This window comes from Schistocerca gregaria, chromosome 2 (genome assembly GCF_023897955.1).
Source record: "Schistocerca gregaria isolate iqSchGreg1 chromosome 2, iqSchGreg1.2, whole genome shotgun sequence".
In the NCBI taxonomy this organism is placed as follows: domain Eukaryota; kingdom Metazoa; phylum Arthropoda; class Insecta; order Orthoptera; family Acrididae; genus Schistocerca; species Schistocerca gregaria.
The window spans coordinates 229,026,093-229,051,930 of NC_064921.1; the positions used below are offsets into that span (position 1 = coordinate 229,026,093).

The 25,838-nt window shown below is 43.1% G+C and overlaps 1 protein-coding gene across 1 annotated transcript in view; it reads left to right on the forward strand.

Moving 5' to 3' along the window:
• Positions 1–25,838, forward strand: part of LOC126335798 (uncharacterized) — a 121,987-nt gene that overhangs the window by 70,659 nt on the left and 25,490 nt on the right. The window contains exon 4 of the mRNA XM_049999263.1: positions 19,713–19,860. Within this exon, the coding sequence (XP_049855220.1) occupies positions 19,713–19,860 (148 nt within the window). The remainder of the gene's footprint in view (positions 1–19,712; positions 19,861–25,838) is intronic.

Genomic DNA, 25,838 nt, shown 5'->3' on the forward strand with positions numbered 1-25,838 from the left:
CTTGCTCAATATACAGATTAAATAACATCGGGGAGAGTCTACAACCTTGGTTCACTCCCTTCCCAACCTCTGCTTCCCTTTCGCTCCCTGTATTTTACCCCAGAATTTGAAAGAGAGTATTTCAGTCAACGTTGTCAAAAGCTTTCTCTAAGTCTACAAATGCTAAAAACATATGTTTGCCTTTCCTTAATCTTTCTTCTAAGATAAATCTGTATATTGAGCAAGCAGTAATGGAAACAAAAGAAAAATTTGGAGTAGGTATTAAGATTCATGGAGACGAAGTAAAAACTTTGAGGTTCGCCGATGACATTGTAATTCTGTCAGAGACGGCAAAGGACTTGGAAGAGCAGTTGAACGGAATGGACAGTGTCTTGAAAGGAGGATATAAGATGAACATCAACAAAAGCAAAACGAGGATAATGGAATGTAGTCAAATTAAATCGGGTGATGCTGAGGGAATTAGATTAGGAAATGAGACACTTAAAGTAGTAAAGGAGTTTTGCTATTTAGGAAGTAAAATAACTGATGATGGTCGAAGTAGAGAGGATATCAAATGTAGACTGGCAATGGCAAGGAAAGCGTTTCTGAAGAAGAGAAATTTGTTAACATCTAATATAGATTTATGTATCAGGAAGTCGTTTCTGAAAGTGTTTGGAGTGTAGCCATGTATGGAAGTGAAACATGGACGATAACTAGTTTGGACAAGAAGAGAATAGAAGCTTTCGAAATGTGGTGCTACAGAAGAATACTGAAGATAAGGTGGATAGATCACGTAACTAATGAGGAGGTATTGAATAGGATTGGGGAGAAGAGAAGTTTGTGGCACAACTTGACTAGAAGAAGGGATCGGTTGGTAGGACATGTTTTGAGGCATCAAGGGATCACAAATTTAGCATTGGAGGGTAGCGTGGAGGGTAAAAATCGTAGAGGGAGACCGAGAGATGAGTACACTAAGCAGATTCAGAAGGATGTAGGTTGCAGTAGGTACTGGGAGATGAAGCAGCTTGCACAGGATAGAGTAGCATGGAGAGCTGCATCAAACCAGTCTCAGGACTGAAGACAACAACAACAACAACAACAAGATAAATCGTAGGGTCAGTATTGCCTCACGTGTTCCAACATTTCTACGGAATCCAAACTGATCTTCCCCGAGGTCAGCTTCTATCAGTTTTTCCATTCTTCTGTAAAGAATTCGTGTTAGTATTTTGCAGCTGTGACTTATTAAACTGATAGTTCGGTAATTTTCACATCTGCGAACAGCTGCTTTCTTTGGGATTGGAATTATTATGTTCTTCTTGAAGTCTGAGAGTATTTCGCATGTACATCTTGCTCACCAGATGATACAGTTATGTCAGGAGTGGCTCTCCCAAGGCCATCAGTAGTTCAAATGGAATGTTGTCCACTCCCGGGGCCTTGTTTCGATTCAGGTCTTTCAGTGCTCTGTCAAACTCTTCCCGCAGTATCGTATCTCCCATTTCATCTACATCCTCTTCCATTTCCATAATGTTGTCCTCAAGAACATCACCTCTTTATAGACCCTCCATATACTCCTTCCACCTTTCTGCTTTCCCTTCTTTGCTTGGAACTGGGTTTCCATCTGAGCTCTTGATATTCATGCAAGTGGTTCTCTTTCTCCAAATGTCTCTTTAATTTTCCTGTAGGCAGTATCTATCTTACCCCTAGTGAGATAAGCCTCTACACCCTTACATTTGTCCACTAGCCATCCCTGCTTAGCCATTTTGCACTTCCTGTCGATCTCATTTTTGTGAGACGTTTGTATTCCTTTTTGCCTGCTTCATTTATTGCATTTTTATATTTTCTCCTTTCATCAATTAAATTCAATATTTCTTCTGTTGCCCAAGGATTTCTGCTAGCCCTCGTCTTTTTACCTACTTGATCCTCTGCTGCCTTCACCACTTCATCCCTCAGTGCTACCCATTTTTCTTCTACTGTATTTCTTTCCCCAATTCCTGTCAGTTGCTCCCGTATGCTCTCCCTGAAACTCTGTACAACCTCTGGTTTAGTCAGTTTATCCAGGTCCCGTCTCCTTAAATTCTCACCTTTTTTCAGTGTAACCTACAGGTCATAACCAATAGATTGTGGTCAGGGTCCACATCTGCCCCTGGAAATGCCTTTCAATTTAAAATCTGGTTCCTAAATATCTGGTGTACCATTATATAACCTATATGATACATTATAGTTTCTCCAGGATTCTTCCATGTATACAACCTTCTTTTACAATTCTTGAACCAAGTGTTAGCTATGATTAAGTTATACTCTGTGCAAAATTCTACCGAGCGGCTTCCTCTTTAATTTTTCTTACCCCCAATCCATATTAAACCACTATGTTTTTTTCTCTCCCTTTTCCTACTGTCGAATTCCAATCACCCATGACTATTAAATTTTCGCCTCCCTTCACTACCTGAATAATTTCTTTTATTTCATCATACATTTCATCAAATTCTTCATCATCTGCAGAGCTAGTTGGCATATAAACTTGTACTACTGTAGTAGGCGTGGGCTTCGTGTCTTATCTTCGCCACAATAATGCGTTCACTATGGTGTTTGTAGTAGCTTACCCGCACTCCCATCTTTTATTCATTATTAAACCTACTCCTGCATTACCCCTATTTGATTTTGTATATATAACCCTGTATTCACCTGACCAAAAGTCTTGTTCCTCCTGCCACCGAACCTAACTAATTCCCATTATATCTATCTTAAACTATCCATTTCCCTTTTTAAATTTTCTAACCTACCTGCCCGATTAAGGGATCTGACATTCCACGCTCCGATCCGTAAAACGCCAGTTTTCTTTCTCCTGACAACAGCGTCCTCTCCTGACAACAGCGTCCTCCTGAGTAGTCCCCGCCCTGAGATCCGAATGGGGGACTATTTTACCTCCGGAATATTTTACCCAAGAGGACGCCTGACAATCCTCTCTAGTATATCGTGCATATTCGCTGAATACAGCGTATCCATCTAACGTGCCATTCACATGTAAACACCATTCAACGGTTTCGCAAAAAAATAGGAACGGTAGGAATCAAACTAATGGAAATGATGTGCTCCTTCGTAGAACCAGTCGATATGTATCTCACTTATGGAGAATGCCAACGAAATTCAGTGAGAGCTAGAGACTTATACGTTGAAAGAAATCCTCAACACGCTCACCGTACAAGTCGTTCATTTAAATATGTGTATGATAAATTGAGAACAACTGGATCTTTAGCTCGTCGGAAAGATATCTGGCAAAGGAAAGCTACTAACGAGGAAAGGGAAACTGGTACTCTTGCCACTGGTTCGTGACCCATGTGTTAGCGTCAAACCGAAAGGAAATCTGGCATGAGCCAGAGTAGTGTTGTTCGTGTTCTGCATCGCCATAAATATCATCCTTACCATATCAGCCTCCACCAAGAATTAACTTGTACAGATTGTATGCATCGCATTGAATTCTGCCGATGGGCTCAACTTCAGATACAGAGGGATGACACATTTATTAATTTGATTTTATTTACTGACGAGGCTACATTCACCCCTCATGCACATGTTAATTTGCATAACATGCATTATTGGGCAACTGAAAATCCGTATTTGCTGCGGCAAGTTGCATACCGAAAACCGTGGTCGATGAATGTATGGTGTGGGATTCTGGAGGACAGAATTATAGGCCCCTATTTCATTGAAAGAAGTACACCACATTTCTGTAAGAAACATGTATTACCTTTGGAACAAGGAACAGAATGTGGTATCAACTCGTTGGGTGCCCAGCACATTTTTCACTGATGGCTAGAAATGAGTTGCAGAGACAATTCCTAAATCATTGGATTGGCCGCGGAGGAGATGTGTTGTGGCCGGCTCGTTGTCCAGACTTGACGCCTCTGGATTTGTTCTTCTGGGGATTCGTAAAAGACATTGTTTATGAAGACGTTCCAACTACACCTGAAAATATGCGAGAGAGAATTGTCAGAGCATGTGCCGATGTTATAAGGAATACCACTCATCCATGATAAGAAGATTGCAGCACTGCATTGATACCAATGGTCATCACTTCGAACACCTTAGTGACATTCGTTGAACTTCAAAGACATTTCTGTTACACATCATTAGATTCGTCTCAATAGCCGCTATCAGAAAAGTAAGTACCAAACTGTAGCATCCCATTAAAAAATAAGAAAAAGTAAAGCTACTCCACTTAGCAACAAAAAACCAGCGGAGTAATTTTTGGTGGCATGTATGGGCTACGAACAGCAGAGGATTTACAACGGTTCCTTGGGGAATGCCAGATATCACTTCTGTTTTACTGGATAAGTTTCCGTCAGTTACTACTAACTATGACCTTTCTGACAGAAGATCACGAATCCAATCGCGCAACTAAACGGTACTCCATAGGCACGCAGTTTGATTAGAAGCAGCATGTGAGGAACAGTGTCAAAAGCATTCTGAAAACTTACACTACTGGCCATTAAAACTGCTGCACCACGAAGATGACGTGCTACAGACGCGAAATTTAACCGACAGGAAGAAGATGCTGTGATATGCAAATGATTAACTCTTCAGAGCATTCACACAAGGAAGGAGCCGGTGGCGACACCTACAACGTGCTGACATGAGTGAAGTTTCCAACCGATTTCTCATATACAAACAGCAGTTGACCGGCGTTGCTTGGTGAAACGTTGTTGTGATGCCTCGTGTGAGGAGGAGAAATGCGTACCATCACGTTTCCGACTTTGATAAAGGTCGGATTGTAGCCTATCGCGATTGCGGTTTATCGTATCGCGACATTGCTACTCGCATTGTTCGAGATCAAATGACTGTTAGCAGAATATGGATTCGGGGGGTTCAGGAGGGTAATAGGGAACGCCTTGCTGGATCCCAACGGCCTCGTATCACTAGCATTCGAGATGACAGGCATCTTATCCGCATGGCTGTAACGGATCGTGCAGCCACGTCTCGATACCCGAGTCAACAGATGGGGACGTCTGCAAGACAACAACCATCTGCACGAACAGTTCGACGACGTTTGCAGCAGCAAAGACTATCAGCTCGGAGACCATGGCTGCTGTTACCCTTGACGCTACATCACAGACAGGAGCGCCTGCGATGGTGTACTAAACGACGAACCTGGGTGCACGAATGGCAAAAAGTCATTTTTTCGGATGAATCCAGGTTCTGTTTACTGCATCATGATTATCGCATCCGTGTTTGTTGACATCGCGGTGAACGCACATTGGAAGCGTGTATTCGTCATTGTCGAAAGAATTCCGCAAAACCGTATTTAGTAACCCCGCTTTTGTGGCACTGTCATCGATAACATTACCACCGCCATCGTCCTGTGGGGTATTGATTGTGCCCTGCGCTGATGTGCGTTACAAACGATCAGAATCTCTTTTGGATTTTCTATCCTACTTCGAGAAAGCATTTCGTTGTGGAAACTATTAAAGGCATCTCGATTTGAAGTTCGCGCTGAATTTCTAGCTTCTACAATATTTCGTCAATCTTGTGAATTATGCGTACTTATCAAATTTTGCTCCATCTTATCGTAGCTTCAACAGCAATGTTCTGACTTGTTTTGTGACCGTAGGGATTAGTTGCGTCTCTTATTAATTTATTTGGCATAAATCTGTCAATTGCTATAGATACTATTTGCATTTGATCCACGTATGGTCTATACTTAATAGCTAGTTCTGAAGGAGTGGAGACTGTCTCTTTGGAAGGCATCAAGCAGAATTTTTATCTACTTTTCTATAGATATATTTTGCGTTTATTTTCGATTAATTTTGATTTTACAGTGGCCCGTCTCTATACAACGACTTTGTGGTCACTAATGTCTTTATCTGTCATGATGCTCTCTGTTTGCTCAGGATTGTTAGGTAGTTAGAGGTCAAGATTGTTTTCGCAACCATTTACACTTCGAGTGGGTCCTGAACTAATTACACATAGCAATTTTCGGAGGAAGCATTTAGTAGAGTTTCGGACGATGTTTATGGACTACAACCGGTTTTGAACATGTATTTTCGCCAACGTTTATGCAAACCCTCACCTACTATAATTGTATAAGTCGAGTACTGGAGTTTTCTTTGAACCTTTCAGCAGCTGTATCAACTTCGTCTGGTGGTCGGTAAAAGAAACCATTTCTTCCTTTATTCCGGTTCTCGAGTATAACCTTTACCCCTACCAACTCACACGATCTAAGGGCTTTAATTTCTCTACAAGGTAATACACTTCTGACAGCAATAAACACTCCACCACCAACTATATTTAATCTATCCTTCTGAACACCGTTAGGTCTTTTGTAAGAATTTTGACTGAACTTAATCGCCTTTTAAGCAGAATTCAAAACCCCAACCTCCATATGGCGCAAGCTGAGGAATCTGCAGCATGCAGGGTCGAAGAGGATTTTCTCCAAGTCGTCTGAGTGAAAAGAGAATTATAATGTCGTTCACGGTTACGGAAATATTTGATGTGAACAGTTTAAATGGATTGCTCTGGCTATTTGAAAAGACTGCTGTAAAAAGAGACAAGAATTTTCAGGCAGTTTTATATTGTAGCCGTTAGTGTGTGCGACGTTAGATCAATATTAACTGTTCGTATGAAATCATTTATACTATAGAAACGAAGAGCTTTCTATCACTCAAGCAAACGATCAGGTATCGATCGAGTGCTTACTATTTATCTTTTAACACTGGAGAGCTGTGAGTTCACTAGCATTGTACAGCTACTGATAAGAGTGCAGCTCATAGCAGCTAGTTGAGTTATTAAACATGTTGAAGCCCCTCAGCAACAGGTATTTACCGGTGTTTATAAAAAAAAAATGGCTCTGAGCACTATGGGACTCAACATCTATGGGCATCAGTCCCCTGGGACTTAGAACTGCTTAAACCTAACTAACCTATGGACATCACACAACACCCACTACGTTTACAAGGCTTCAGCAACAGGTATGTCGGGTGTACGCGATTTGACAGAAAGTATCCGGACATGCCCATGCAGTGCACAATTGACCACTAGATTTCATGAAAGGTGGACACCGACAGTATAAATATAAACAAGGAAGACTAGGGTTTCATGTCCCGTCGGCATCGAGGTCACTAGAACCGGAGCACAAGCTCAGATTGATTCAAGGATGGGGACTGAAATCGACTGTGCCCTTTCAAAGGAACCACCCGACATTTGCGTGGATCGCTTTGGAGATATCACGAAAATCCAAAATCAGGATCGGGGGGCGGTGATTTGAACCGTCATCCCTATGGCACCGCCCCCAAACCCGTACAGGCTATACAAATGCGGCCATTGAAATACCTTTTGAAATAACTTGCTTGCGAATTCGTTTTGCTAAGTCGGGAAGCAAGGAAGGGAGCAGAATGCGCGCCGCCAAGCCATCAGTGTGTGCTAACTACTGCGCTACTCACTTGTTAGTGTAAGAGGAGGTGGGGAGCATTGTGTTGTCAGCAGAGAACAAGTAACATCAAAATTGGTCGGTAGGGAGAGCTCAGTGAGTCCAAACGTGGGTCAGTCATTGGATGTTACCTGAGTAACAAATCCAGCAGGAACATATCAACGCTTCTAAAGCTGCCCAAGTCGACTGTCTATGATGTGATCGTGAAGTGGCAACACGAAGGGATAACCTCAGCTAAGCCAAGAGCAGACTTCAAATACAGAGAGTGTCGAGCTGCCTGAAATCAGCTGAAGGAATCCCTGGTGAATTCCTCGATGCTACCAGCAGTCCATATAGCCCAATGAATGTGCGCAGGGAGTTCAAAATAATGACGTACATCGGTCGAGCATCTACTCGTAAGCCACACATTTCTGCAGTAAATGCTAAGCGACGCTTGAGCTGGTGTTAAGAGCAACGATTGACTGGAAGCGGAAGAAACGGATCACGCTATACCCTGCGGCAATCCGATGGAAGGGTGGGGTTCTGACAAATGCCCGAAGAACGTTAACTGCCCTGCCATAATGTGTAGTGCTAATAGTGAAGTGCCAGGGGAACCGCGCAAGGTGAATGGAACTTACCTGTTATACGGACGACCGATATCCATCGTAACAATGAAAATAACGTTGTTTCTCTGTCGTACGCTTTAAGGAAATTTTACGCTCCACGCTGGATCGTATTAATTTTTTTAGCAGTGTGGCAGTCACCAACAGAAAGTGATGTTTCACAATACACCACGCTTTTGAAAAGTAAGGAGAAAAACTAATCTGTTTAATCACAGTACTTTTCTCTTAACTGTTAAATTTTCGGCCGGTCGGAGTGGCAAAGCGGTTCTAGGCTCTTCAGTCTGGAACCGCGCGACCGCTACGGTCGCAGGTTCGAATCCTACCTCGGGCATGAATGTGTGTGATGTCCTTAGGTTAGTTAGATTTAAGTAGTTCTATGTTCTAGGGGACTGATGACCTCAGATGTTAAGTCCCATAGTGCACAGAGCCATTTGAACCATTTTGATAAATTTTCACTACCTTAGCCCCCCCCCCCCCTCTCCCTGTTTTCGTACGGTGAGGTACACCTCTTGTGATACCTAATGGTCAGTTCAACATTACGTGAGGTTGTTCAGATGTTTTTGATCAGAAAGCGAATGGAATGTGATTTTTTGTGGTCTTCAGTCAAAAATGGTTCAAATGGCTCTGAGCACTATGGGACTCAACTGCTGTGGTCATCAGTTCCCTAGAACTTAGAACTACTTAAACCTAACTAACCTAAGGATATCACACACATCCATGCCAGAGGCAGGATTCGAACCTGCGACCGTAGCAGTCGCACGGTTCCGGACTGCGCGCCTAGAACCGCGAGACCACCACGGCCGGTGGGTCTTCAGTCCGTAGACTGGTTTGCCGCAGCTCTTCATGCTATTTTGTCCTGTGTCAGCATCTTCATCTCCAAATACCTACTGCAATCTACATCCTTCTGAATCTACTTAGTGTATTCATCTCTTGGTCTCTCTTTACGATTTTTACCGTCCAATACTAAATTGGTGACACCTCAGAACATGTCCTACTAACCGATTCCATCTTCTAATCAAGTTGTACCACAAATTCCTCTTCTCCCTAATTCTGTTCAGTACCTCCTCATTACTTATGTGATCCACCCCTCTAATCTTCAGCATTCTTCTGTAGTACCACATTTCGAAAGCTTCTATTCTCTTCTTGTCTAAACTATTTATCGTCCATGTTTCACTTCCATACATGCCTTCAATCCATACAAATACTTTCAGAAAAGACTTCCTTACACTTAAATCTATACTCGATGTTAGCAAATTTCTCTTCTTCAGAAACACTTTCCTTGCCGTAGCTAGTCTACATTTTATATCTTCGACCATCATCAGTTATTTTGCTCCGCAAATAGTAAAACTAATCTATTACTGTAAGTGTCTAGCATGATTTTTCACCCCACCACGCAAAGAGTCGTGTTCGCATCTACGTTTGATTCAAGGAAGCAGAAAACTTAATCATCTGCTGCAAAACTTTCTTTATATAAACTAAGCAAAGCTGCATTCCATACTAAAGTAGATTTTCGGAAAACTTTATGCACTAAAAATTGAAGATCAGACGTCTTGGATTAGTTGTTTCCGCCATGCAGTTGATATGAAACGATTTCAATCTATTGGACGTCACTAATCAATCCAGTGGGGGAAAGAGGAGCTACAGTGTAACGTAGAATCCGACCCACGTTCGTTTCTAGCTAGTCTGCACATAATTGAGAAGTGAATGCTTGGTAAAAAGGCAGTAAAGTGAAAAAAATTGATCGAGCTTGAATTCAATCCCACAACCATCTAATTACCATGCACATACTCCTCCGCTAGGCCACGACACCTTAGCTGCTCTCTCGAATTATGGCGGCTGTTCGCTAGGTGGCAGCTGTTTCGTTTTCACAGTGGCGAGGAACTTAAATTCGTCATAATTCAGACAACTGGCTCGAAATATTTATAAATTGTATGCAAAAAGAAAATGACTAACCGTTGAACTGTGACGACGTGTTAACCCGTGTACTCCTTACCTTTGGATAGCAAAGACAGAGTGAGTCATTGTACTAACGTTACAGTGCCTTCTATTGGACTTACTGTTGCCGTAATAGCCGAGTGACTTGACGTCCAGCACAACAAAAATTATTAAACGTACAGTGGTTATATAAGTATAGATGTTATTTACTCGTAACACAAAACTAGTCTCAGAAAATTCCATTGATGTTTAGAGATATTATTATTCAAAGTCTGGTAAGTGGAACAAGGTGCGACACCAACCCACACAAATATTTTTTTACTTAAATTCGCAACCAATTAGGCTAAGTACCGTTTCTGTCCAGTATATAACAAAAAATAGACTTTCGGCTTACGTCACTCGGCGAGACATATTACGCTTAATGCATCGTACTGGAATCTCAACAGACATAAAAATCCTACTCGAAGTGAGTCCTGAAAAATTCTATTTTACTCGTAATAAACTTAATCTTGCAGACGCTTAGGCGAAAATTAACTCTAAAGCGATATCTTTCAGAATTCTTCTGGTGTAATAAATCGCTATCACTTGTTCAGTGCGGTAAATTTTCTCTTTTCAAATGGCAATATCTTTGAATTCTGCTACTGAGATATTACTCGTCTGTATTTGAGTATAACAATAGTTGTGAATTTCTTTTCCGCAAACACTACATGGTAATCAGAACTTAAGATAGCTTGTCAGTTGGTCATAAGACACTGAAGCGCCAAAGAAACTGGTAAAAACATCTGTATTCAAATACAGAGATTGTAAACAGGCACAATACGGCGCTCAGGTCGGCAACGTCTACATAAGACAACAAGTGTCTGGGCGCTGTTACTACTGCTGCAATGACAGGGTCTGAAAAGTTACGTGAGTTTGAACGTGGTGTTACAGTCAGCGCACGGGCGATGGGGCACAGCATCTCCGAGGTAGCGATGAAGTGAGGGTTTTCCCGTAAGACTATTTGAGAAGTGTACCGTGAATATCGGGAATCCGGTAAAACGTCAAATCTGCGACATCGCTGCGGGCGGAAGAAGATACTGCAAGAACGGGACCAACGACGACTGAAGAGACTCGTTCAACTTGACAGAAGTGGAAACCTTCCGCAAATTGCTACGGATTTCAGTGCTGGGCCACCAACAACTGTCAGCTTGCGAACCACTCAACGAAACATCGGAGCAGAAGGCCCACTCCTGTACCCTTGATAACTATATGACACAAACCTTTACGCCTCGCCTGGGCCCATGTATACCGACATTGGACTATTGATGACTGCAATCACGTTGCCTGGTGGGACGAGTCTCGTTTCAAATTGTATCGAGCTGATGGAGATGTATGAGTATGGAGACAACCTGAGGAATGCATGGGTGCTGCATATCAGCAGGGATCTGTTGAAGCTGGTGGAGGCTTTTTACTGGTGTGGGGCGTGTGCAGTTTGAGTGATATGGGACCTTTGATACGTCTAGATACGACTCTGACAGGTGACACGTACGTAAGCATCCTGTCTGACCACCTACGTCTACTCATGCCCATTGTGCATTTAGACGGACTTGGGCAGTTCCTGCAGGACACCTCACACGTCCAGGATTGCTACAGAGGGGCTACAGGAACACTCTTCTGAGTTTAAATACTTCCGCTGGCCACCAAACTCCCCAGACGTGAATATTATTGAGCATATGAGGGATGCCTTGCTACGTGTTGTTCAGAAGAGATCTCCATCCCCTCGTACTCATACGGATTTATGGACAGCCCGGCAGAATTCCCTCCATCACTACTTAATTCCCTCCAGCACTACTTCAGACATTATTCTTGGAACCTCTTAGAATACCAATCCGGTTTATTTCCGGTTACCTTTATCTTGTTTGTTACGTTAATTAAACGAAAATATCAAACATACGTATTTAGTTTCATTACAACCGCGAATTTACGACCAACGAGCAATTTCTGTTTTACGTTCAAAGTGTAACTCTTAGCTCTGTTATTCCTTATAGCTGTATCAGATTTAGGTAAATCGGAAAGATATTGACTCCCTTTGTAGCTGACTTCACTTCTTAGCACATTTAATGGAAGTTCTGTAATAATGAATTCGGAACTTCCACTTTTCCCCACAATAAATATAATTCGGGACAGAAGCTTTTTTTTATGATTCAGTAGCATTGTTATATTGGTGTTTTCTAATGTAATTCAATACAATTTTTTCCACGTAAATGATAAAATGCCAGCAACAAATTAATATCCCACAAACCGCTAATAACACAGTTAACAAAAATAACAGTTTCTTGCTGAGTATGTTTGTTGATGGAGTATGTATGTAGATGTAAATACATCTTCGTTCATCGATGGCTACCATGTTAAAATTTTACTACAAACATTTTCGTACAAATGTAATAATTAAACCTACCCGGATGGACTTGTATTAGGAGCGGCTTTGAATATGTTGTAGCGTAGAGAAAAATAGACACTAATCTTTTTTGTACGTGCCCATACGGTCAGTAAGGGTTAAAACACAGCCTCCAAAAAATTAAGTGGAATATTTCTGGATGAACAACTTTGAAACGCGAACAGACGTTAAAAAGATTTCAAGTTCTGCGGCCTTTAATGCACGTTACAGTGGTGCATCCAGGTTTCTCCAAAAGAAATTCTCCCTCCACTATCTTTTTCTCATTTCTACATTTAACTAACAGCCAAACGTATAGCATCGTTAATACGAAATTCAGTCATACATGATGAAGTGGTATTCCAAAGGCGTGTTTGTCAGAAATAAGCTTCACTGAAGGAGACACCTATAGGGCGGATGTTTAGTGAGATTTCAAGCTTATTACTGACAAGTACGTCTTTGTAATACCACGTCACTGTATATGAATGAATTTGGTGTTAACGATGCTGTACGTTTTGTTATTAGTCCAATATCGATATGGGAAACAAAATAGTATTGGGGGGGCGGGGGGGGGGGGTGGCATTGGAAAAAATTACTCTTTTCGACAAATCTGGGTGCACCGTTCTAACGTACGTTAAAAACTTTTTTATGAAGTATTCACAAATCTTCAACTAAAGTTTTTTAAAGGGGGTATTACACTCTCTTAATGGCCGTATGGGCACGTATAAGAAATCTATTTGTGCCTTGTTTTGATCTACACTACGACATATACAAAGCCGATCGAAATCGAAGCGTATCCCTTTGGTAGGTTTGAGAGGCACCCACATGCCTTGCTCATACTGTGGCATCAAACAGTCAGGCCTGCAAGATGAGTGGTCTGCCAAGCGAGTTGGATACATTCTTATTTATCGAGTAACATGAACTCTAGTACTCACAATTAAGTTACAAATTATTCTCCTGTATGAATATTACGCAACGGAAATGAATAACACACATCTGACTATTAGTAATTTACACAACTCTTACTGTTCACTAGAGACCTTTGGAGAAAAGAGAGCCACTTGCATGAATATCAAGAGCTCAGATGGAAACCCAGTTCTAAGCAAAGAAGGGAAGGCAGAAAGGTGGAAGGAGTATATAGAGGGTTTATACAAGGGGGTGTACTTGAGGACAATATTATAGAAATGGAAGAGGATGTAGATGAATATGAAATGGGAGATATGATACTGCGTGAAGAGTTTGACAGAGCACTAAGAGGCTTGAGTCGAAATAAGCCCCGGGAGTAGACAACATTCCATTAGAACTACTGACGGCCTTGGGAGAGCCACTCCTGACATAACTCTACCATCTGGTGAGCAAGATATATGAGACAGGCGAAACACCCTCAGACTTCAAGAAGAATATAATAATTCCAATCCCAAAGAAAGCAGGTGTTGACAGATGTAAAAAATACCGAACTATCAGTCTTATAAGTCACAGCTGCAAAATGCTAACGCGAATTCTTTACAGACGAATGGAAAAACTGGTCGAAGCGGACCTTGGGGAAGATCGGTTTGGATTCCGCAGAAATGTTGGAAGACGTGAGGCAATACTAACCTTACGACTTATCTTAGAAGAAAGATTAAGAAAAGGCAAGCCTACGTTTCTAGCATTTGTAGACTTAGATAAAGCTTTTTGCAATGTTAACTGGAATACTTTCTTTCAAATTCTGAAGGTGGCAGGGGTATAATACAGGGAGCGCAAGGCTATTTACAATTTGTACAGAAACCAGATGGCAGTTATAAGAGCCGAGGGGCATGAAAGGGAAGCAGTGGTTGGGAAGGCAGTGAGACAGGGTTGTAGCCTCTCCCCGATGTTATTCAATCTGTATATTGAGCAAGCAGTAAAGAAAACAAAAGAAAAATTCGGAGTAGGTGTTAAAATTCATGGAGAAAAAATAAAAACTTTGAGGTTCACCGATGAGATTGTAATTCTGTCAGAGACAGCAAAGGACTTGGAAGAGCAGTTGAACGGAATACACAGTGTCTTGAAAGGAGGATATAAGATGAACATCAACAAAACCAAAACGAGGATAATGGAATGTAGTCAAATTAAATCGGGTGATGCTGAGGGCATTAGATTAGGAAGTGAGACACTTAAAGTAGTAAAGGAGTTTTGCTATTTGGGAGCAAAATAACTGATGATGTTTGAAGTAGAGAGGATATAAAATGTAGACAGGCAATGGCAAGGAAAGCGTGTCTGAAGAAGAGACATTTGTTTACATTGAGTATAGACTTAAGTGTCAGGAAGTCGTTTCTGAAAGTATTTCTATGGAGTGTTGCCATGTATGGAAGTGAAACATGATGATAAATACACTCCTGGAAATGGAAAAAAGAACACATTGACACCGGTGTGTCAAACCCATCATACTTGCTCCGGACACTGCGAGAGGGCTGTACAAGCAATGATCACACGCACGGCACAGCGGGCACACCAGGAACCGCGGTGTTGGCCGTCGAATGGCGCTAGCTGCGCAGCATTTGTGCACCGCCGCCGTCAGTGTCAGCCAGTTTGCCGTGGCATACGGAGCTCCATCGCAGTCTTTAACACTGGTAGCATGCCGCGACAGTGTGGACGTGAACCGTATGTGCAGTTGACGGAATTTGAGCGAGGGCGTATAGTGGGCATGCGGGAGGTCGGGTGGACGTACCGCCGAATTGGTCAACACGTGGGGCGTGAGGTCTCCACAGTACATCGATGTTGTCGCCAGTGGTCGGCGGAAGGTGCACGTGCCCGTCGACCTGGGTCCGGACCGCAGCGACGCACGGATGCACGCCAAGACCGTAGGATCCTACGCAGTGCAGTAGGGGACCGCACCGCCACTTCCCAGCAAATTAGGGACACTGTTGCGCCTGGGGTATCGGCGAGGACCATTCGCAACCGTCTCCATGAAGCTGGGCTACGGTCCCGCACACCGTTAGGCCGTCTTCCGCTCACGCCCCAACATCGTGCAGCCCGCCTCCAGTGGTGTCGCGACAGGCTTGAATGGAGGGACGAATGGAGACGTGTCGTCTTCAGCGATGAGAGTCGCTTCTGCCTTGGTGCCAATGATGGTCGTATGCGTGTTTGGCGCCGTGCAGGTGAGCGCCACAATCAGGACTGCATACGACCGAGGCACACAGGGCCAACACCCGGCATCATGGTGTGCGGAGCGATCTCCTACACTAGCCGTACACCTCTGGTGATCGTCGAGGGGACACTGAATAGTGCACGGTACATCCAAACCGTCATCGAACCCATCGTTCTACCATTCCTAGACCGGCAAGGGAACTTGCTGTTCCACAGGACAATGCACGTCCGCATGTTTCCCGTGCCACCCAACGTGCTCTAGAAGGTGTAAGTCAACTACCCTGGCCAGCAAGATCTCCGGATCTGTCCCCCATTGATTATGTTTGGGACTGGATGAAGCGTCGTCTCACGCAGTCTGCACGTCCAGCACGAACGCTGGTCCAACTGAGGCACCAGGTGGAAATGGCGTGGCAAGCCGTTCCACAGGACTACATCCAGCATCTCTACGATCGTCTCCATGGGAGAATAGCAGCCTGCATTGCTGCGAAAGGTGGATATACAGTGTACTAGTGCCGACATTGTGCATGCTCTGTTGCCTGTGTCTATGTGCCTGTGGTTCTGTCAGTGTGATCATGTGATGTATCTGACCCCAGGAATGTGTCAATAAAGTTTCCCCTTCCTGGGACAATGAATTCACGGTGTTCTTATTTCAATTTCCAGGAGTATAGTTTGGACAAGAAGAGAATAGAAGCTTTCGAAATGTGGTGCTACAGAAGAATGCTGAAGATTAGATGGGTAGATCACATAACTAATGAGGAGGTATTGAATAGGATTGGGGAGGAGTTTGTGGCACAACGTGACTAGAGGAAGGGACCGGTTGGTAGGACATGTTTTGAGGCATCAAGGGATCACAAATTTAGCATTGGAGGGCAGCGTGGCGGGTAAAAATCGTAGAGGGAGACAAAGAGATGAGTACACCAAGCAGATTCAGAAGGATGTAGGTTGCAGCAAGTACGGGAGATGAAGAAGCTTGCACAGGATAGAGCAGCATGGAGAGCTGCATCAAACCAGTCTCAGGACTGAAGACCACAACAACATGACAATATACTATTCGAAGGAAAAGGCCACCAATCTTTTTCTTTTCACTATCTTTTTTATTCCGATAAATTCTATAACCTAAACACAAAAATTCTATAACCTACATCAATAACACATGAGAAATTCCGCCCAGTGGGCATGGCTTTACACTGGTGAGTCTCTATCTTATGGTCTCGTAATTATTTAACGCTACAGTGCACTTTCTGGATAGGATGGTGGATCTTTTGCTATATGTCACACTTCGACTCTCACAACCATCATAACGAAACTTTCCGCCAGAGCGAGCGGTACAAAAGGAACATGCATAACCCACTACCTCTGAAACTATCTTGCTACTCTCCTATGCAAGCCACACACACTTAAATTACATGACATACACCACACTCCAACATGGAATACAACATGAGGAATAGTCATAATATTACAATCACGCCACTTTCAGCTTTCCCGCTTCAATTAGTATTTATCCCAGTTGCACACGATACTGCCACACTTCGTAACTTTTCTTTCCTACCATGAACTCTGGAGGATGTATGCACGTCTTCCTGTGCAATGCAAGCCAAGTGGCGTTGATGGATAGACGGCTGACTCACCTTGCTTCTCTCTCAGAGTATTATAGTTTGAATCAAGCGTCACACGGAAACATAACACGCAAAGTAATATTAAGAACATATTCATGACACGCGCGAGTCCTCAACTGATGCCATGGACGAGTACTTCTCTTTATCCTTTTGTCTCATACACAGATTGAGACTCACACAGTACTCACCACGTGGAAGTACTCGTCTCTAATTTCAAGTCGTGCAAACGCCATTTCTTAAATATTTCCAACTTATAGTACACACCCTCGGAGGTATTTCAACTTATTGCTAGACGTGGTTTCATTGTGACCGTTGGTCACTTCTAAAGATTACTACGATCCCCTTAATATTACCTGCCTGACATTTAATTCTCCCCACAAAATTCCTGGAATAGAGAAATTATTATTCCAAACTACTCTTAAGTATTTCACATGCATACCATGTCTCCACTCTTTTGTTTTTACGGAGCACACCTAAGACAGGTCTTACCAACACTAGATCCAGAGGCCGAGTGCTGAAACATGGCTGTTCTTCAGGTCATCTCGCACCTCCGTCGAGGTGGGGGAAGACCATGCTACCCATTGGTCAGCCACATTTCAGGCGCTCAAAGCTCCGGTAAATTTCATCTCTTTGGTTCCACCAAAGGTGACCAAAAGATCGTCTCAAAGATGATCATACAGGGTGTTTCAAAAATGACCGGTATATTTGAAACGGCAATACAAACTAAACGAGCAGCGATAGAAATACACCGTTTGTTGCAATGTGCTTGGGACAACAGTACATTTTCAGGCAGACAACCTTTCGAAATTACAGTAGTTACAATTGTCAACAACAGATGGCGCTGCGGTCTGGGAACCTCTATAGTACGATATTTTCCACATATCCACCATGCGTAGCAATAATATGGCGAAGTCTCCGAATGAAATTACCCGAAACCTTTGACAACGTGTCTGGCGGAATGGCTTCACACGCAGATGAAATGTACTGCTTCAGCTGTTCAATTGTTTCTGGAATCTTCTTTCAAGTGTCCCCACAGAAAAAAGTAACAGGGGTTCATGTCTGGCGAATAGGGAGGCCAATCCACGCCGCCTCCTGTATGTTTCGGATAGCCCAAAGCAATCACACAATCATCGAAATATTCATTCAGGAAATTAAAGACGTCGGCCGTGCGATGTGGCCGGGCACCATCTTGCATAAACCACGAGGTGTTCGCAGTGTCGTCTAAGGCAGTTTGTACCGCCACAAATTCACGAAGAATGTCCAGACAGCGTGATGCAGTAATCGTTTCGGATCTGAAAAATGGGCCAATGATTCCTTTGGAAGAAATGGCGGCCCAGACCAGTACTTTTTGAGGATGCAGGGACGATGGGAGTGCAACATGGGGCTTTTCGGTTCGTCAGTAAACCAAATGCTGCCCACATGCATATCGCCGTCATCAATCCTGTGCACTATATTGTTAGCGAATGTCTCTCGTGCAGCAATGATAGCGGCGCTGAGGGGTTGCCGCGTTTGAATTTGGTATGGATGGCGCATGAGACGATACGTGGACGTTGGCGTCATTTGGACCGCAGCTGCAACACGGCGAACGGAAACCCGAGGCCGCTGTTGGATCACCTGCTGCACTAGTTGGGCGTTGCCCTCTGTGGTTGCCGTACGCGGTCGCCCTACCTTTCCAGCACGTTCATCCGTCACGTTCCCAGTCCGTTTGAAATTTTTCAAACAGATCCTTTATTGTATCGCTTTTCGGTCCTTTGGTTACATTAAACCTCCGTTGAAAACTTCGTCTTGTTGCAACAACACTGTGTTCTAGGCGGTGGAATTCCAACACCAGAAAAATCCTCTGTTCTAAGGAATAAACCATGTTGTCCACAGCACACTTTCACGTTGTGAACAGCACACGCTTACAGCAGATAGACGACGTACAGAATGGCGCATCCACAGACTGCGTTGTCCTCTATATCTTTCACATCACTTGCAGCGCCATCTGTTGTTGAAAATTGTAACTACTGTAATTTCGAAAGTTTGTCCGCCTGAAAATGTACTGTTGTCCCAAGTATATTGCAACAAACGGTGTATTTCTATCGCTGCTCGTTTAGTTTTTATTGCCATTTCAGATATACCGGTCATTTTTGAAACACCCTGTATATTCACATTCACTATCTGCGGTTTTGTGGGAGTGCACATGTGATCAATTAAATAAATAAATTATCATTCTTTCCCACACTGGTATCCGGCTTTGCTGTATTAATTGAAATTGAGTTATTATTAGAAAAAAATATGTTGTACTGACAAGAATAATGAAGAATGTTGTACCTATTTTCAATGTCGGGCGGTACTGTACCCTTTCAGGTTTACTTATAAAGGAGTGTTTATACCTGTGCGTCTTGCGTCTAGTCACCATACGACTGCGCTCGCCCCACACGCACGTAGAGACACGCTTGCAGGTCGCGTGCCTCTTCCTCAACATGTGCGTGCGCGTGGTTGCATTCACAGCTGTGTTCACAATGGGCGCCTGTGCTTCCATGTGCAGCAAGCTGCAGCCGCAAGGCAACTAGCCACAAGGCGCACGGTTGTAAACGCACCTCAAGTCTGCTGTGTGTCTATTGGTTATGGTAATGGTTGATGATGCTGTGCAGGAGGCGCAGCAGAGAGCAAAGATAACGGTGAGGGAGAGGAGGCTGTTGAGGGCGCGGCGGAGGCGGCTCAGGGCTTTGCGCAGGCTGCGCCGCTTCCAGGCGCCAATCTCTTCCCCCACCAGCGACAGCGACACCGAGGACGTCGCAGGTATTTACTATTATTATCTGTCATTCTTATTATTATTGATAGTATTACCTGTTATTTATTTATAGCGTCCTGAAAACCTACCCTCAGGTAATTCTAAAAGAGGTCGTATAGTACATGTACGAGGGTAATCCCAAAAGTAAGATCTCAGGTACATAGACCTGTTTATTTCTACAATGCTTTACATCAGTTTACAGCTTGAACATTTAGCTGTTGTTGTGTTCTTCAGTCCTGAGACTGGTTTGATGCAGCTCTCCATGCTACTATATCCTGTGCAAGCTTCCTCATCCCCCAGTACCTATTGCAGCCTACATCCTTCTGAATCTGCTTAGTGTATTCATCTATTAGTCTCCCTCTACGATTTTTACCCTCCACGCTGCCCTCCACCACTAAATTGGTGATCTTGATGCCTCAGAACATTTCCTACCAACCGATCCCTTCTTCTTGTCAAGTTGTGCCACAAACTCCTCTTCTCCCCAATTCTATTAAATACCTCCTCATTAGTTGCGTGATCTACCCATCTAGTCTTCAGCATTCTTCTGTAGCACTACATTTCGATAGCTTCTATTCTCTTCTTGTCTAAACTATTTATCGTCCATGTTTCACTTCCATAAATGGCTACAAACCATACAAATACTATCAGAAACGACTTCTTCACACTTAAATCAATACTCGATGTTAACAGTGTTCTCTTCTTCAGAAACGCGTTTCTTGCCATTGCCAGTCTACTTTTTATATCCTCTCTACTTCGACCATCATCATTATTTTGCTCCCCAAACAGCAAAACTCCTTTACTTCTTTAAGTGTCTCATTTCCTAATCTAATTCCCTCAGCATCACCCGACTTAATTCGACTACATTCCATTATCCTCGTTTTGTTTTTGTTGATGTTCATCTTGTACCCTCCTTTAAAGAGACTGTCCATTCCGTTCAACTGCCCTTCCTAGTCCTCTGCTGTCTCTGACAGCTATTTTTCGATATAATCACCATTTCTTTCGCCGGCCGGAGTGGCCGAGCGGTTCTAGCCGCTATAATTTGGAACCGCGCGACTGCTACGGTCGCATGTTCGAATCATGCCTCGGGCATGGATGTGTGTGATGTCCTTAGGTTAGTCAGGTTTAAGTAGTTCTAAGTTCTAGGGGACTGATGACCTCACATTGTGCTCAGAGCCATTTGTACCATTTTGAACTATTTCTGTCGTTGCATTTTTGTAGACGCTGTGGCATTTTTGTGTATGCCCATGTCATACCAGCTCGCCGCCATGCTGTTCAGAAAGTTATGAGCTGGCGTGATTGGTCTCAGGTGTAAAGTGGTATGCCCAGGTTTCGTCACCCGTGACAATTGAGTCCAGGAAGTTGTCCTGTTCGGCTGAAAGGCGGTGAAGAAATGCGCGGGAAGCATCAACTTTGTGCCGCATGTGGTCCTCAGTCAGCATGCGTAACACCCTTCTTGCGCACACCTTCTGGTAATTCAATGTTTCCGTTAAAATTCTGTGAGCAGCGCTCAGGCAAACCTCAGGAACCAACGTGCAGACATCATCCAGGGTGATCCGCCGATCTTCGCGCATGCTTTGCTCAACCTTCAACACAGTCTCCTCAGAAATTGACGGTCTCCCGCTCCTTTGTTCGTCGTGAATTTCGGTCCGACCAGTTGCAAACTCTCTTCACCACTTACGAACATTTTTGACATCCATACACGACTCGCCATACACTTCCATCAATTGGCGATGGATTTCAATCGGCGCAGTGCCCTTTGCGTTCTAAAACCGAATAACTGCGCGCAATTCGCATTTGGCGGTAACATCCAAGGGGAGCTCCAGCCGAGCCCAAGACTGAGCGCCTCAGCGTGGCGTGCGCATGTTTACACAATAGCGCGTGAAGCAGTCTTCGTAACAGTGTGACCAACTGCCACAGAAACAGAGTTCTGTACTTATAAAAAAAAATCGGAGACATTACTTTTGGGATTACCCTCGTATCCCGTGGGAAAGTGTCTCTACACAATGGTACTTTTAATAATTCTTAACTTTTATTAGCATTCAGAGACTTCTGGCCTATAATTCCTGATTTTGTAAGCTTGTCTGCCGCCGTGAAATCTGTCAAGATGTTCACTCCATTTTTTGTGTTGTCTTCTCTTTTATTCCTTACGTTGAGTATGTTTCTTCCTAACTTTTCTGAATCTGTCTACTCTGGTACAGCCTTGCACAGTCCTAACAAATCTCTCTTCACCTTCTTCATTGTCGTTAGTAAACGACCCCCGATGCACTTTAAAACTAAGTGTGACAACGGCCGTTGCTTTGTAAAACTTAATTCGTATCATTTTTATGTCTTGATTCTGAAACACCTATTTATTGTTCGACACGTGTTACAAATTCTCCTACTTTCGCGTCTATTATTTTTCATACTAGTATTGATTGGTTGGCCGTTTTTTTTTTTTTTTTTTTTTTTTTTTTTTTTTTTTTTTTTTTTTTTTTGGGGGGGGGGTGTCTCAAACCGAGAGGTAATCGATTTGCGAAGGATTTGGGAATGAAGTCTACCGTGCCCTTCCAAACTAACCATGAAGCGATTTAGGGAAATCACGAGAAACCTAAATCAGGATGGTCGAATGCGAGTCCAGTGTGGTAACCAATGCACCACCTCGCTCGGTATACTAGTATGGGGTATCTCATCCTAGATAATTAAAATGACGGATTTATTCATTAGTACTGTATTGTTCATCATTATTTTTGTTCTTAAGAGGTCTCGTCGCATGAATTTTTCTCTCTCTGTAAATTGAGTCATATTTTTGTGTCTGGCTGTTTAGCCTCGAAGGTAAATTCCGTTTTGCAGCTCATCCTCTTTGTCTTTTAAAGCTATGACACCGCCTGCATATAAAAAGTAATATATAGGGTGTCCATAAATACAGTCCCAGTTTCAAAACGTGTAAAAAGAGGACCATTACTGAGAATGATGTCAAATTTCAACAGTATGTTATTGACTCATGGGGAAGCGTCATGGACCAAAAAAAAATTTTTTTTGACAAAAATTTGATCAGTAGATGGCCCTGTTCTCGTCAGAATACGCACACCAACAGACGCGTTAGTTCGCGTCCTAGACGACTAACGTGAGTGTCTCCAAGAAGGATCGCGCGTGGCTGGTAAAGCTCTTTTGCAAGAACAGGGACTGCGGCAGAAGCCCTGCTGAATTTCCAGACACTCAAGGTCTGATGTCTCCTAAGCGCCTGGAGAAAATGATTATAAAATTCGAAAATACAGTTTCTTTTCAGGTGCGTTGTGACAGGGGAAGGAAAGCAATTCCGACTTCTGTAGATGTGGCCATAGCACTTCAAGATGGTTCGAGCGGTAGTGTGCAAACATGCAGCGCACGGGGAATTGCCAGATATGGACATGCCTGCGAGCAGGATGCATAAAATCCTACGAACCATCCTGCACTGCTATCCATACAGAAATCACCCATACTCAGGAGTTGCGTCCTGCTGACCTGCCAGCAAGACAAACATTCGCCCTGGAATTTCTTGCTCGCATGGAAGTGGACAGTAAATGGCCATGGAACAATCTGCAGACAGACGGTGCCCGTTTCCATGTCAAAGGAAAAGTCTATGAACAGAATTGCGGAATATGGGCAACGTAAATCTCCACGCACATCAACCGGTACCGCTTCATTCTGCAAAGATGACTTGTGTGGTGCGGAGTTGCCGCCATCGTTTATCGTAGGGCCGTGTTTTTCGAGGAGATAAGTCCAGCGGGTCCTGTTAACTCACACCGTCACTGGTAAACGATGTGGGAGTCCTTTGTGCTCAACATCATTCCAACCCTTCAACATCGTTGATGTTTGGGTAGGATCACTTTTATGCGAGACTAGCTTAGTGCCCGCTACTTCGCTCACGTAGACAGCATGGCCTGCAGAGATTTTTTTTTTTGTTTATATGTAATTCAAATTTTATATTATTCACAAATTGCAAAACCTAACCTTTTCAGGCTAAGGCCGTATAAGCATGCCCTTCTCCTAATGTACTTCTGAATAAAAAGCGATTCTGGTGGCTGGATTGCGAAGTTTGTGTTAATCATGCCTTTTGCGCTGTGTAGGGATGTTTCCATAGCAACTTTCATACCCTTACAAATATTTCTTTATGTCTAACCGATAAGTGAAATACCAATTTTCATAAATTTAGCGTTAAAAAGTTCCTAATGTAACAACATTATTTTCTTAAAATTTTTCATCCCCAATTGCATCTAATTTCCAGAAACACTCCCCCCCCCCCCCCCCTTTCATTTCCAACCGAGAAATCAAATACCAGTTGTCATACGCGCAGCCTTAAAAATCCTTTAGTAGTCCCTCTGTAATTATTTATTTTCTCAATACTTTCACCCTCTATTTTTTCCTCTTAATGATTAATTTAAAAAAAATGAATACGAATTTTCTATTTTCTGACCGAGAAACCAAATATTTCATAGTTCTAGCTTTAAATTTGCCTTAATAGCAACATACTTTCAAAAAGCCTTTCATACCCTATTTCCATACCCTCAGGGTGGAATTTTGGGGAATCCCTTCTTAAACGATGCCTACAGTATAAGATACGTACCTTCTCCAAACTTCATGCTTCTGTCCTTAGCGGTGTGGGTTAGGCGCTGATCAGTCAGTGGGTCAGTCCGATCCTGTTTCACATCCTTAGGGGCTTCCTTCCCAGAAACAGTGAAACACGTATTTTTTCCATCTCTGACCGACAAGCCAAACGTCAGTTTACAAGGATTTAGGTTTGAAAATGCTTTCGCAATGAAATATTTTCATGAATCATTTCGCCCCCTATTTTATCCCCTTAGAGGCTGAATTTCCATAAACAGGGACATGTGGTTGTTTCATTTTTAACAGAGAAGCTAAATATAAATTTTCATGGATTTAGCCTTAAATATGCTTGCAGAATGAAATATTTCCGTAAAAACTTTCACCCCTCCTTTTTGCCATCATATTCTTTGAATTTCTAAAACCAGTGAAAGACTTCTTTTTTTTTTTTTTTATTTCTACGTGAGGAGCCAAATTTAAATTCTCGAAGATTTAGCTTTAAAGAACCTTTCATAATGAAATATTTTTATTAAAAAAATCTCAGCCCGTATTTCACCTTCTTAGGGATTCAGGTTGCAAAAACAATGAAACTAGCATTTTTTATTTGTAAACTAGAAGTCAAATACCAGTGTCCATAGATGTAGCTTTGGAGGTATTTTAGTAGTTCTTTGAACCATGGACCTTGCCGTTGGTGGGGAGGCTTGCGTGCCTCAGACAGCCGTACCCTAGGTGCGCCCACAACGGAGGGATATCTATTGAGAGGCCAGACAAGCGTGTTGTTCCTGCAGAGAGGCAGCAGCCTTTTCAGTAGTTGCAGGGGCAACAGTCTGTATGATTGACTGATCTGGCCTTGTAACACTAACCAAAACGGCCTTGCTGTGCTGGTACTGCGAACGGCTGAAAGCAAGGGGAAACTACAACCGCAATTTTTCCCGAGGGCTTGCAGCTTCACTGTATGCTTAAATGATGATGGCGTCGACTTGGGTAAAATATTCCGGTGGTAAAACAGTCCCCTATTCGGAACTCCGGGCGGGGACTACTCAGGAGGACGTTGTTATCAGGAGAAAGAAAACTGGTGTTCTACGGATCGGAGCATGTAATGTAAGATCCATTAATCGAGCAGGTAGGTTAGAAAATTTAAAAAGGGAAATTGGGTTAAATTTAGATATAGTTGGAATTAGTGAAGTTCGGTGGCAGGAGGAATAAGACTTTTGGCCAAGCGGATACAGGGTTATAAATACAAAATCAAATAGGGGTAATGCAAGAGTTGGTTTAATAATGAATAAAAAATAGGAGTGCGGGTCAACTACTACAAACAGCATTGTGAACGCATTATTGTGGCCAAGATAGACACGAAGCCCACACCTACTACAGTAGTACAAGTTTATATGCCAACTAGCTCTGCAGAGGATGAAGAAATTGATGA